Raw genomic sequence first — 13,291 nt, 5'->3', positions numbered from 1 at the left:
GCGGGCCATGAAATGCTGAGTTTCATGGAAGCCTACTCAGGGTATAATCAAATCAGGATATACAAACCAGATATTTTGAAAACTTCTTTCATTGCTGGGAGGGATACGTATTGTTATACTCGTATGCCCTTTGGATTGAAAAATGCTAGGGCCACGTACCAACGTCCGGTGAACTACATCTTCAAGAGTCAAATAGGGCGTAATATGGAAGTCTATGTAGACAACATGTTGGTAAAAAGCTTGAAAGTAGAACACCATATCACTGACCTGGATGAGGCATTTCAAGCCTTAAGAAAAAGCAAGATGAAGTTGAACCCAGCAAAGTGTATTTTTGGTGTCACCTCAGGAAAATTCCTTGGTTTTATGGTCTCAAAAAGGGGAATAGAGGCTAATCCCACAAAGATCAAAGCCATACTGGAAATGCATCCACCTGGCAGAGTCAAAGAATTGCAGGAGTTGATTGGGAGAGTAGCGGCGCTAGAAAGATTCATCTCGGCCTCAGGTGACCGCTGCCTACCCTTCTTCAAGGCTTTGAAAAACTGAGCGCGAGAGAGAGAAACAAAGGGGACCAAGCTCACATTCGAATGGACGGAAGAATGTCAAACAGCGTTCACAGAATTAAAGAGGTATTTGGCCCAGCTGCCACTCCTGACCAAGCCGAAACCAGGATACACTCTACAACTTTATTTAGCCATTACTGCGGTAGCGGTGAGCGCGGTACTGGTTCGAGGAGACGATGGGCACAGAAACCCATCTATTACATCAGCAAGGTGCTCCTGGATGCAGAAACCAGATACAACAATGTGGAGAAGTATGCCTATGCACTGATAACGGCAGCTCAGAAATTAAGACCTTACTTTCAAACCTACACCATAGGAGTGCTCACAAATCAGCCTCTGAAGAAGATATTGGCTAAAAACAACCATTGTGGGAGGCTGGTGGCATGGTCGGTAGAGCTAGGGGAGTTTGACATCCAGTACAAGCCTTGCACTGCCATTAAGGCTCGGGCCCTAGCAGATTTTGTCGTTGAGTGCACCCTACCTGAGGAAGAGATAACCCCAGATAGTGAGCCTAGGGAGGCGATAGAAACTTGGACCTTGTTCGTGGATGGGCTATCCAATGCAAGCGGGTGTGGCGCAGGCCTGATACTGTCAAGTCCAGGAGGATTCTTAGTGCAGTATGCGCTAAGGTTTGAATTCCAGACCACCAACAACGGAGCAGAATATATAACCCTAATTGCAGGACTAAATTTAGCCAAGAGTTTGATGGTAAGAAATATTACTGTTCACAGTGACTCCCAGTTGGTAGTCAATCAAGTCAAGGGGGAGTATGAGGCAAAGGAACCGCGCATGACACAATACATGAGCAAGGTGCGAAACCTAATTACTGAGTTCATCAACTTTCAAATACAACAAGTACCCCGAGCGCAGAATGCCTCAGCAGACACCCTTTCCAGGCTGGCCACCTCAGAATTTCAAGACCTCAACAGAACCGTGTATGTAGATGTAATCGGTAAACCAAGCATAGAAGAAGCAGAGGACATACTGCCCATTGAAATGGAACCTTGTTGGATGGACCCCTTGACAGCCTATCTCCAAAGGGGCTCATTGCCTACAGACAAGGAAGAAGTAAAGAAGATAAGAATGAGGGCAGCACGGTACACGTTGATAGGAGGAATACTTTATAAGAAGGCATATGCCATGCCCTACTTGAAATGTCTCCGGCCATCTGAAGCAGAATATGTTCTACGGGAGATACACACAGGCATTTGCAGACAACACTTGGGGGGCATAGCACTCGCCCACAAGGTCATCAGACAATGGTATTTCTGGCCATACCTGCACAAGGAAGTAATGAGTTATGTTCGCAAATGCCTTAAATGCCAAACATTTGCACCAATCACGTGTCAACCAGCAACAGAGCTCACTTCAATTTCAAGCCCATTATCTTTTGTACAATGGGGCATGGATATCCTGGTACCTTTCCCAAAGGTATCTGGAGGTAGGCAATTCGTGGTCGTGGCCATGGACTACTTTACCAAATGGGTAGAGGCAAAAGCCTTGGCAGTAATTTTAGCAGCAAAAGTATGGAAATTCTTCCTCCACTCAATCATCTATAGATACAGAATTCTAAGAACTCTCATCACTGACAATGGAAAGCAATTTGACCAAAAATTCAAGGAATTTAGCGATCAGTACGCAAGTCAATTGAGAAAGACCTCGGTAGCTCACCCATAATCCAACGGCCTAGCAGAGGCCATGAATAAAATTCTACTAGATGGAATAAAAAAGAAGTTGGAGACAACCAAAGGATTATGGGTGGAGGAATTGCCCAGCATTTTATGGGCATACTGAACAACAATAAGGCTTACGACTGGTGAAACACCCTTCATGTTGGCATATGGAACAGAGACAGTAATCCCCATGGAGATAGGGGAAATGTCAATGAGGGTCCAATTCTACAATCTTGGAGTTAATGATGAGTTAAGAGCAAACCTAGACCTATTGGAGGAAATCCGAGAAACAGCACAGGTAAGGAATGCTGCTCACCAGCAGCGAGCGGCACGCCATTATAACTCAAAGCTCAAACTCAGAAAATTTCACCAAGGAGATTTGGTTCTACGCAAGATAGAAGCCTCCGATCCGAGATCAATAGGTAACCTAGTGCCCCATTGGGAAGGACCGTATAGAATCTCCAAACAAGTGGCGCATGAGCTTTTCATTTGGAGACTTTGGAAGGAGTATCCATACCACGGTCCTGGAGTGCAAAAAATTTACAAAAATTCTATCAATAAGGTCAGTTTTCATTTGTTTTGAATCAAAGTAGAAATTGTTTCCAAGTGTCATGTGGCTAAGACAAATAAAAACTGTCAATGCTTATTTAGCAAATTATAGCAATGGTTTATTCTTGCAATAAAATTCGGAATCATTCATTTAAGTAAATTTCATATGTTGTTACTAATGATGTACCCATGAAGACGATGGTCATCCGACCATAATGGTGAGTTGCACCATAGGGGCGCTTCCCCAGCAAAGACGATGGTCATCCTACCATAATGGTGAGTTGCACCATAGGGGCGCTTCCCCAATAAAGACAATGGTCATCTGACCATAATGATGAGTTGCACCATAGGGGCGCTTCCGCAATAAAGACAATGGTCATCCGACCATAATGGTGAGTTGCACCATAGGGGCGCTTCCCTAGCAAAGACGATGGTCATCCGACCATAATGGTGAGTTGCACCATAGGGGCGCTTCCCCGGCAAAGACGATGGTCATTCGACCATAATGGTGAGTTACACCATAGGGGCGCTTCCCCAGCAAAGACGATAGTCATTCGACCATAATGGCGAGTTGCACCATAAGGGCTGTTCCCCAATAAAGACAAGGGTCATCCGACCATAATGGTGAGTTGCACCATAGGGGCGCTTCCCCAGTAAAGACAATGGTCATCCGACCATAATGGTGAGTTGCACCATAGGGCCATTTCCCCAATGAAGATGACAAGGATCCGAGCATGAATATGAGTTACGTAATAGACTACTGGGAGGCTCTAGAGTTCGTTTAATGGCTATGAAGGTAAAAATAATTAAAAAATTGACCATAAAATACAAAGCTCAACAAAAAGAATATAAACATAAGCCATTCAGAGATAATAAAGTTCTTCATTGACATTTAAAAATTCTAGTACAAATACGTGAGATTGTAACAAACATCCAAAAGTACTATAGATACAAGGGTCAAGCTGTGCTCGATTCCAGATAGATTCTTCTACCGGAAGGAGAAAACCAGGCAAACTAGAAATGCGCCTAAACCACAAGCCCAATGTGCCTTATCTTGATCCTCCCAAGCAGAGCAGTGAAGAGCGCACAAACCAAGGGATGAGATATATGAAACAGGCGTAGCCATAACAAGAACATCGGGTAGTGAATGATCAACCCCGACATTCATGATGCAATACGGCCTGTTCCAAAGCGACCCCGAGAAGCCAAGAGAGAACTGCTTTGCCAAATGGGAATCACCATCAAGGCATTTGGAAACTTCTCCAAAGCCAAAATAGCCCCCATTGCCAATCTCCTACATCTCCAGGAAGCGAGGAGCTTGAAGAGCACGAGCGTGTCATTGGTTTAGGTCCTCTAGCGCCCTGTTGGTACAAAGTCACCACGCCTCAAATCCTGAAGAGATTAGGGTCAGTAGGAAACAGCCCCCTCCAGACTCTCATTCTCTTTGCGACAGCATAACACCCTCAAGCATTGGTGAGGGCACACTACGCAGAGAGATGGCCCAAAAGACACTATGTGTGAATTAAAGATCAAAGCTGTAAGGGCCAATGTCGATTGAAGATCGGAGCCAAAAATAGTAACATCTACGGGAAGGTAAGCCTTCAAGAACATGCACCCTACATAACCGTAGAGGCAGCGGCATCCAAAATGCCAAAGGAGAATGAGGACTTCAACAAAACTATAGAGAGAACATATGCCGAAAGAACTCATGGCTTCGCTAGGAGTAACAGAAATGGAGAGTAGAGGCCCCATTTAAAGGACAAAGTGACGGTTCAATCCAACGGAAGGATACCGAAAGACGACCACCCAAATTAAGAGAAATAACTGCCAAGGCCACGTGGCTGAACCCCATTGCGCCCGTACCTTTTGAAAAGAGAGAAAAGGGTTCAATTGAGGCAGCGAGTCGGCCCCAACTTCAATTGCATTAATGGTGTAATAAATGAAGCATTAGCTAAGGCTGAGGAAATAAATGTTTACGTGGGAAATACAAATAAAATCTCCTGGAAAAAGATCTTCATCATAAAGGTAATTTATGCCAAGAAGAGGGGCAACGTCACAAATGCGAGGGAAATCTTTGGCTAAGGGAACCAAACAGTGTGAGCCAAATAAACACTGAGCAGAATGAGCCAAAAAAATGCCAAGCAAGACCTAAATTTTATACAATAAAAGGGGCAACTATTGTCGCCTGAGATACAAAAAAAGTGCTTACAGGTACCTAAGCTCGGGATGTGGAGGATTAGGGGGAAAGGCCCTGGAACATTCCAAGGAGGAGGGAAGAACGGTATTGAAAGGGAGGAGGGATCTAGCACCACCTCCTGCACAGGAATCCGAGGGTTAAAGCCCAACTTAATCTTCCCCCATTTGAAATGGGGGCAGCTTCCTTTATCCTATCATATAAGCGCTGAGCACCCTCTAGTGCCTTATCTTTGCTGAAGTGTTTGAAGGCCGCCGATTTTACAACATGCTCTACGGTAAGGTTGGCAGCGGCGTACTTCTTAGCCCAGAGATACTCAGCCACGTTGTCAATGATATCCCGAGTGAATTCCAGTCTTGTTAGCAGATCCTCCTCCCAGCGCTCGAGAGACTTGTAATAGTCCAATTCACTCTCCAGACGAGAACAGAGCTTTCTCAGCACGGCATTTACATTGACGTACGTCGTTACCCAAGCTTGTAATTCCTTTTCTCGCTCCACAGTGTCAGGATGCATACTACCATGCATGAGAAGGTTATCCTAAGGAAAAGAGAAATGTCACTGTCGAAAAAAAGTAAAACCAAAGAAATCAGTACGGAAGCGCAAAAAATAAGGGGAATGCAGTCATTCTTCATTGAAAGGCACAGCGGCAGAATTACATCTTTTAAAAAAAAAAAGAGGAAGGTAAGGAAGGGAAGCTACACTACAGGAGCATCCTGGATATCTTGGGCATCCTGTGCAACCACACCCTCTGTGGATATTACCGGAGGATCCTCCTCTCGCAACTCAATACCTTGCTCCATGTTCTGCACCAAAACTTGCTCAGATATGGAGACACCTACTATAGCCTGCTCGGGTGCCAAAGCACGAGTCTCCATTGCGCTTGCTGATGAACTCGACCACCCGACCTTGGTGCTATCCACTGAAGGAGTCACAGAAGAAGGATGCAACCAGGGAATATCCAATTGACCCTTCGATGAAGAGGGGACGTAAGCACAGACACCAATCGGACAAGCATGGATTGCACCTCAGAGATTCCCTCAAAATCGAAATTGGGGTACTTCTCTTTTACTTACCGCTAGATGGAGTAAGCCATCTTTAGATGGACCTTTGAGGCCATCTTCAGATACTCTGTGATATTAGCCTCCGAGTTGATATACTCCTCAACGGCCTTGGCATAAGAATCCTCAAGCTGGGACTTCAGAGTGGCAATCTCATTCTTTTGATCCTTGATCAGTTGATCCTTCCCAGCCAGCTTCCCCTTGGCCTTCTCATAGGAGGCTGAGAAAGATTTGCTTGCTTCTCCGGCATCGCAAGTTTTACCTCCGCCTCAATGAGCGCCTTCTCTGTAGTCTTCTTCCCCGCCTTTAGATCCTTCACTTCGGTGTTCAGAAGGTAAATCTGATCTTCACTTTTGCGACTGGCTCTCTTTAGTTCCTGGATCTCCTTCTTCGAGTCTGTATACACGGAGGCAATTTTTCTCTTACGCTCCACCAACAAATAGACAAAAGCCAAAGCCTGGAACAAGAAAAGGTAAGCAAAGATTGATTGACAACTGAACTTCAAAAAAAAGAAAGAAAGGGGTATTACCTCATAAGCCCATGCAAGAGTAGATCTCTCCAGCGTATCATCATCCATCTCAGAAAGCCAATCTTGGTCGACTGGAGGAATGCAGTTTAAAGCCAGATTCTCGATAGCAACGGTGTTACCAATCACCTTCTGGTTAGTATTGATCGACCACTTAGGGACGAATAAATCTGAGCTCACTTTCTCCTTCCCTTTGCTCTTTTTAGACGTATCCGAGGGCGGGGGATCCTTGAAAATTGCTAGAGACCCCTCCTCCTGTGTGACCAAGCCCGAAGAGGAACTTGTCTTTCCCTTGTCTGAGGGCTGCTTGTGGATTTTGATACCTAAAGAGGGCGAGAGAGGAGGTTTTTTGGACCCCTTCTTAGGAAGGCCCTTGTCATGCTCGGTTGGGAGTGCTTTTCTTTTCTTACTCTTCTTAGGAGGAGGAAGAATATCATCCCCAGCTACTTGGAGATTCTTAGTCTCCATAAACGCAGTAAGGGAATCAAGAGCAAACTCCACTACAAAAAAAACTAATGATGAATAAAGTGAGAGAAAGTTAGTACATCACAAACAACTACGGGAAGGAGATGGAAAAAAGTAAATCCCCGAGGTGCTCACCCCTCTCCAGCTCATTCATATCCAGGGCGTCGATAGCCTCTACTTCAGTACGCCTCCTATCAGTCATCATCTTCTCCAGAGTAGTCTGATTTTCAGGATCAAGGAACGTAATTCTATTCTGAGCAATGGTATCGGGGTAACCCCATACGGTGGGACACTTGGGCCCTTTATACGCAGCCCAGAAGAACCTCTGCTTCCAACCATGAATGGCCGATGGGAGTGGACCCGCAATGGAAACGTCACGCTGGCGAAAGTAGTACCACCCCGGATGACCACTATTTTGGTTCAAAGTGAAACATCTGATGAACAGAGTAGGAGAGGGACGTCTGCCCAACCGAGAACATCTGATAATAAAGGCTCCCACGCATCTCCTGTAGTTGGGAACCAGTTGGCTGGGGGCAACCCTAGAATGCCTAAGGAGAAAAGAAATGAAAGTAGGAAGAGGATATTGGAGCCCTGCCTCAAAAATGTCCAAAATGAGGCCAACCTCATTAGGTTGCGGTTGGTTTAACCTATTCTCGGGAGACGGAACCCTGAGATCAACAGACTCTGGGATGGCATAAACATTTTGGATCTCCAACAAATTATACTCTGTCAGAATGGATGGAATCTCGCCCACCCCCTTTCCAATGGTGGAATCCTGCTATGGTTGGCAAACCCGATAACCCCTTCTGGCCAATGATTTCTTGGAACCCCAACTAGAAGTACTGGCAGATGCACCAGAGGAACTTCAAGGAATCAATATGGGGATCCTAGAAGCTACAACATCTACCGTGGATGACTGAGGATGAGCCCCTCGGTTTCCTTTCGGAACCTCTCCATGAAACAATTTCTCCCCCTCGTCTAATAGGGATTCTACCTCTTGGTTGGTTTCTGGGATCGAACTTTTCTTAGACTTCCCCATTTCCCTAAATGAACAGAAAAGCAAAGTGAATAAAGAGAAAGGGAAAAGGAAAACTTACTTGGGGCGAGAAAGGTTACAGTCGAAGAGAAAAGAAGGCATTAAGCGAGATGACTGTAGAAGCTTGAGAGTTATTTTTTAGCAAGAAAACTTGAAAGTGATGAAGAAAGGAAAACAAGGGAAGTTAGAGCACTTTATACCCTTAGGAGCAATGGAATAAAACCCCCAGATCCAACCGTTCGTCCCACTTGAATGTCCCAGATACCAGGAGGGAGAAGAAGAAAAGACACCAACGTTGAAGACAGGAAAAACTACCTTTACAAAGAAAGCATCGGGAAAGTAAGAAAGTTTAAATTCAAACTTTATGACATCCCATCAAGCTTCCCTCAAAAGGCGTGAAAATCGAAAGATATTTCCCACCCACATGCAAACGTTGGGAAATGGCAGCGTAGTCATAAAAGACCCACAGAGGGTAACGTTGTCCCACGAGGAGGTATGACTACAAAAGACAAAAAGAGTTGATTCATCAATTACCGGCATCATCCACGCATAACCCGAGCTATATACGAACCAGTACAGGATACCGAGGACATATACTCCTTATTCCTCATCTCAGGTAAAGGGAGTAAGGGGTAAATGATACACCACTTTTCATATGACCAACCTCCATCTGACACCTGGCCTCCCTTAGACCACAAGCAAACCAATTCCAAAACATGGCTTCAAAGAACCACGCCCGAAACGGTTACACCAGCTAGGATGGGTCCACTAAGGCGGTTATACAACTTCCAACTGGGAATGCGCTGCTAACCATATTCCATGTGACACATATAACCAAATCTTGAGATTCGCTGAGGAGATTACGGCCCTTTATGGTAGTTTCCTAATCCGAGTTCACGAAAAGCGGTCTTACTAAAGAGGAAAGGGCTTGAACCCCAAACTTGTATAAATAAGAGCCCCAAGCGCTCATGTAAGGACATTCTTTGATCAATAAAGAAATTGAGAAGACTTTGCAGAGCTATCTTTGTTTTTCCCAATTCTGCTAGCCCCGAACTAGCTTGGTAGTTGTACTACCGGTGGGTTCTCCTCTGATAAGATTCTTGGTACAACAAGATGTGTGCAGCACAGCCCAACGGCTAGATGCCCCCTAGACATGTTGGGCTCCCTGAAGAGGAGCTCAATCCTTGTAGACCCCAGACCGGGAACTAATTGATTTGTGCAGTTCAAAGATGATAGGAAAAATGGTTGGTTAAATATGGCTTTGGTCTGATTCGATTTTGAGGGAGCCTTTACCATACAAATCTGTTCTCTCAATTCTTTATTTTTTATTTTTTTATTTTATCAAAAGCTATCTTAATTCTGATTAATAAGATTTTTTCTACTAAAATTTCCCACCCCTTCCACAAAAAAAAAAAAAAAAAAATTTAAATGGTCCAAATTTTTCAGAAATTTTTACTTTCATAATCAGTTTGTAAAGTCTCCAAACCCCTTCAAGATCAAGACCCAAAAAATGATGGACTATTAGGTTTTCATTTGGGAGTTTTTTTTTGGGTGGGGGACGTTTGGTTGTGTGGCTATAATTAATCTTGTTCAATATATCATGAATAGTTGAAATTTTTCTAAATATTGGTGTGGGACTTTAGTCCCACATCGGTTGTGAAAAAGAAAATCTTTTGGCTTATATATGTTTGATGTATTAACACATGTTATGTTTAGAAAAGATTGTACGGTGCACTTGGGAGCGAGGACGGTGACCGTTCGAGCTCATATGCGTGCATGAGGTACAATGTGGCATACTTTGCACTGTGCATCATCGCAATTAGGCTTCTTAATCTTTTCAGGATCAACAGTCTATGATTCAGTGTGGTGGTTCGGATCTGACCCTTGGATCGGTGTCTGGTCAAAGGGGTACAAACCCTTGGCACAAATGTTGAGCCCACTGGCTGTAGCCCATCCGTATAACCATGAGAGCCCAATGGTCATGACCCATCAGAATAGCCATATGAGCTCAATGGATGTGTGTTACATCCGCACCCAAAATTGCTAATTAATTATAGTTTCCCTCTCTTATGACATGTAGATATTGTTGTCGTGTATGCTGGGGACCTGTTTTCATTTGTGGTCAAACCCAGCTACAAGATCATTGACCAATACACGGGTGTACCTGCTGAAGAGAGGTTCCTCAATCGACAGTGGGGGAGATTTGTCAATGGTGGTTTCATCGACCATCCTCTTGGTACGAGTCCCCGGAGTGAAGAGTACTGGGAGGCGTTTCCTGTGTCCCCACATTTAGACACCTCACTCGACGATGAGCTTAGCATCATGGTCGGGAAACTCTTTGGGATCATGAAGCACACGTCATGACGGTCGAGGGGTAAGATATTCCCTTGATGTATGTTAGTGTACCCTCCTCTTTAAGGCCTTGAAGTGTGGGCCAAAGCCCAATAAATCTCCCTAGGGTTCTGCCCTTTATAGCAGCGACGGAGTCACGAACGGACTCACAAGACTGCCTCCGTTTGTGAGTCCCTCCGCACTATTTTAGGCTTTTGGGTGTGTTCTTTGTGTGGGACCCACACCCCGTGCCCTGAGCATCCTACCTAAGCACCTAGACAAGGTGGACCCCACCCTTGGTCTCCTTGAATTGTGCATGTGCTATATAGGTGGACCCACTTGCCTATGGTGGCATTTAATTGAGTTTTAACTCTTAAAGCCCCAAGCCAAACAGACCCTAAGTGGGAGCATTGTTATAAATACATAACCCAGCCATTTATGGCTCTTTCACTTCTCCTACCTACCCAAAACCATTGAGAGCTTGGAGGGCATTGAAGTTGAAGGAGAAGATATTGGAGGGAGCTGGTTGAGGTGGAAGCCATTCATTGGCTCATCATTTAAGTGAGTACTCTTCCCCTTCTCCCTCTCTTTCCATGTCAAACCTGGGAATCCCTTTGGAATCGATTCCAGGTTAGGGTTTCCTTTTGGAAACCCAATACCTCTCTTTGGTTCCCTAAATTAAGACCTACTCCCCTTTCCCTTGTTGCCTTCCATGGTTGGTATGGCTTTAACTGTTGCTCAATGCCTTAAGACCTAAATCTAGGGTTTGGGAAACCCTGAAGATGGTTCCAAACTCCATAAAATCCTTTAAGGCCCATGTTGGGCTAGGTGCTTGGACCCCAATGAAGCTTGGTACTCACCTCCCTAACTCTAGGAGCCATGTGGACTCATGTGTGGAAGACTGGAGATGGAAATCTTTCCAAACCTCGAAAAGAGATTCAACAGATCCACTAACGGATCCATCATTGTGGTTCTGTCTGTTGATCTGTTTGGTACAACCCAATAGACTGGTTGGGACGAAGCTAGGAACAGATTCAATAAGTAGTTCCGTCCATAGTTCTGTTCGCTCTCGGGAAAGTCTCAGGGTCCGAACGGATGCACGAACAGATTCACCTAGAAGTTTCATCCATGAATCCGTCCCACCTATTTTTACTGTATGCTTGGATGGAGCCAAGAACGGACTCACCTGCTTGCCTCCGTCCCTGCGTCTGTCCGTACTGTCTTGGATTAAACTTCAAACTAATTATTAGGACCCATCATGGGACCCACCTATACTCTTCTAACATTGTTATCATGCATCCCCAGACTTCATAACCTATACAGGAGTGCGTGCACCGAGGCAAATCTTATCAAACACCCTGAGCAACAATCAAGCCAACTGTGAGTGGGTTTTGGGTGATGTTTGGGCTTGTTATATTTATCTATATCATATAATTGTGCTTATGCTTGCATCCATTCTTAACATATTGCATCCTTACATATAAACTATGTTGGTTATGAATGGATGCAATGTGGATAAATTTACTTTACATTATTGTATCGGGTTACGATGCCGGGTATGCCGGTGTCGGAACCCCAGAAATGCTCATGAGAATTATTGATTGTCATCCTGCCCTGTATGCGTCGTGCCATACTGGTACCCGGGTACTAGATGGAATGGGATGTTAATGCACCCGGAATATCTCTCGGGATGATAGGACTTGCATGTAGTATATCTGTGGCTAGGATTTACTTTCCCAAGCTACGACCCTTACCAACAGGGGTTTGGATGTTGGGTGATCGGGGCTCCTTGTTGCCTGTGGGGGAGAGAGGCCAGGTCAGGGATGACCACTGATCATCGGGATCCGCCACTGGGTAGCCTTGGAGGCTTCGACCGGCGTAGGCTCCCTGGTGATAATAAAGGTTTCATTGTGGTGATAAGTTAAGTGACTCACAGTGTCTCTTGAGTTATCATAGTAGCATATACCCTGACTTAGACTGTTTGTTAGGTGGAGAATCTCTTTAACATTACATGCATCATGGACTATGTGTGATTGTGTGTTTGTGCATTCCCCTTCCCCTCACTGGCTCAGTGGAGCTAACCCCCTATGTACACACTTTTTTAGATTTTGATGCAGATGGTAGATACCTGGCTGATCTCGAGGCCCAGCCAGCGGACTACGATGGTATTGGCATGAAGGGACCTGAGGCTGTGTTGGAAGAACATGGCGACGGATGTCCCTGTGATAATTGTGCCTACAGGCTGTGATGTTGTTGGGGATAATCCCCTCTTTTGATTCTTTTGGGGCTTTGTGCCCAGTATGAACATTGATTAGAATACTTTATATTCTTTTGAGTAGTTACGTCATGGTCAGTCGGCAAATAGTGTTAAACTATTAATGTATCACCTAGCTAGCTGAACATATAGTAACTGCTATTTATGTCGCTTCAGCTTGTATTTACGCTAAATGGAATATTCCTTCATTTTCTATAAATTACAATTATTATGCTTGTCCTTGACTGTTGACTATGGACTGGGACACTGTGTCATTGATCCTAGTAGGAAAGAAGATGATGCGTGTCATCCTAGTCACCCCTTGACTGTGATTTATTCGTAACATTGGGATGGCGCCGTGACAGGATGTGACCCATCTAAACAAACTTTGTGAGCCTATAAATGACCCACAAAATCTCTCAGTTAGAGATCAATTCTCTGATAGTTTCAAGTGATTGCTTTCTCTGCAATCAGTAATCAGTCCAGCCTGATTTATCTTGGGAGGCAGGTTTGCTGTAACCCATTTGCAGTAGTAGGGTGCAAATACTATCTTAAGGACAGAACGACCTCGTTTGACTCAAGCTTTCTCTCTATCCTCTTCCTTTGATATCAGATTTTTAACAATCTTAAGACAATTTTTTATCA

The 13,291-nt window shown here is 44.6% G+C and overlaps 1 protein-coding gene across 1 annotated transcript; it reads left to right on the top strand.

The window, feature by feature from the left end:
- Positions 1–596: 596 nt before the first annotated feature.
- On the top strand, positions 597–2,237 carry LOC122672260. The gene has a single exon (XM_043869762.1). The coding sequence runs from the start codon at positions 597–599 to the stop codon at positions 2,235–2,237; it is 1,641 nt and encodes a 546-aa protein (XP_043725697.1).
- Positions 2,238–13,291: the final 11,054 nt, after the last annotated feature.

The sequence above is a fragment of the Telopea speciosissima genome, chromosome 8, assembly GCF_018873765.1.
Source record: "Telopea speciosissima isolate NSW1024214 ecotype Mountain lineage chromosome 8, Tspe_v1, whole genome shotgun sequence".
In the NCBI taxonomy this organism is placed as follows: Eukaryota; Viridiplantae; Streptophyta; class Magnoliopsida; order Proteales; family Proteaceae; genus Telopea; species Telopea speciosissima.
This window is presented reverse-complemented; position numbering and strand designations above follow the sequence as displayed.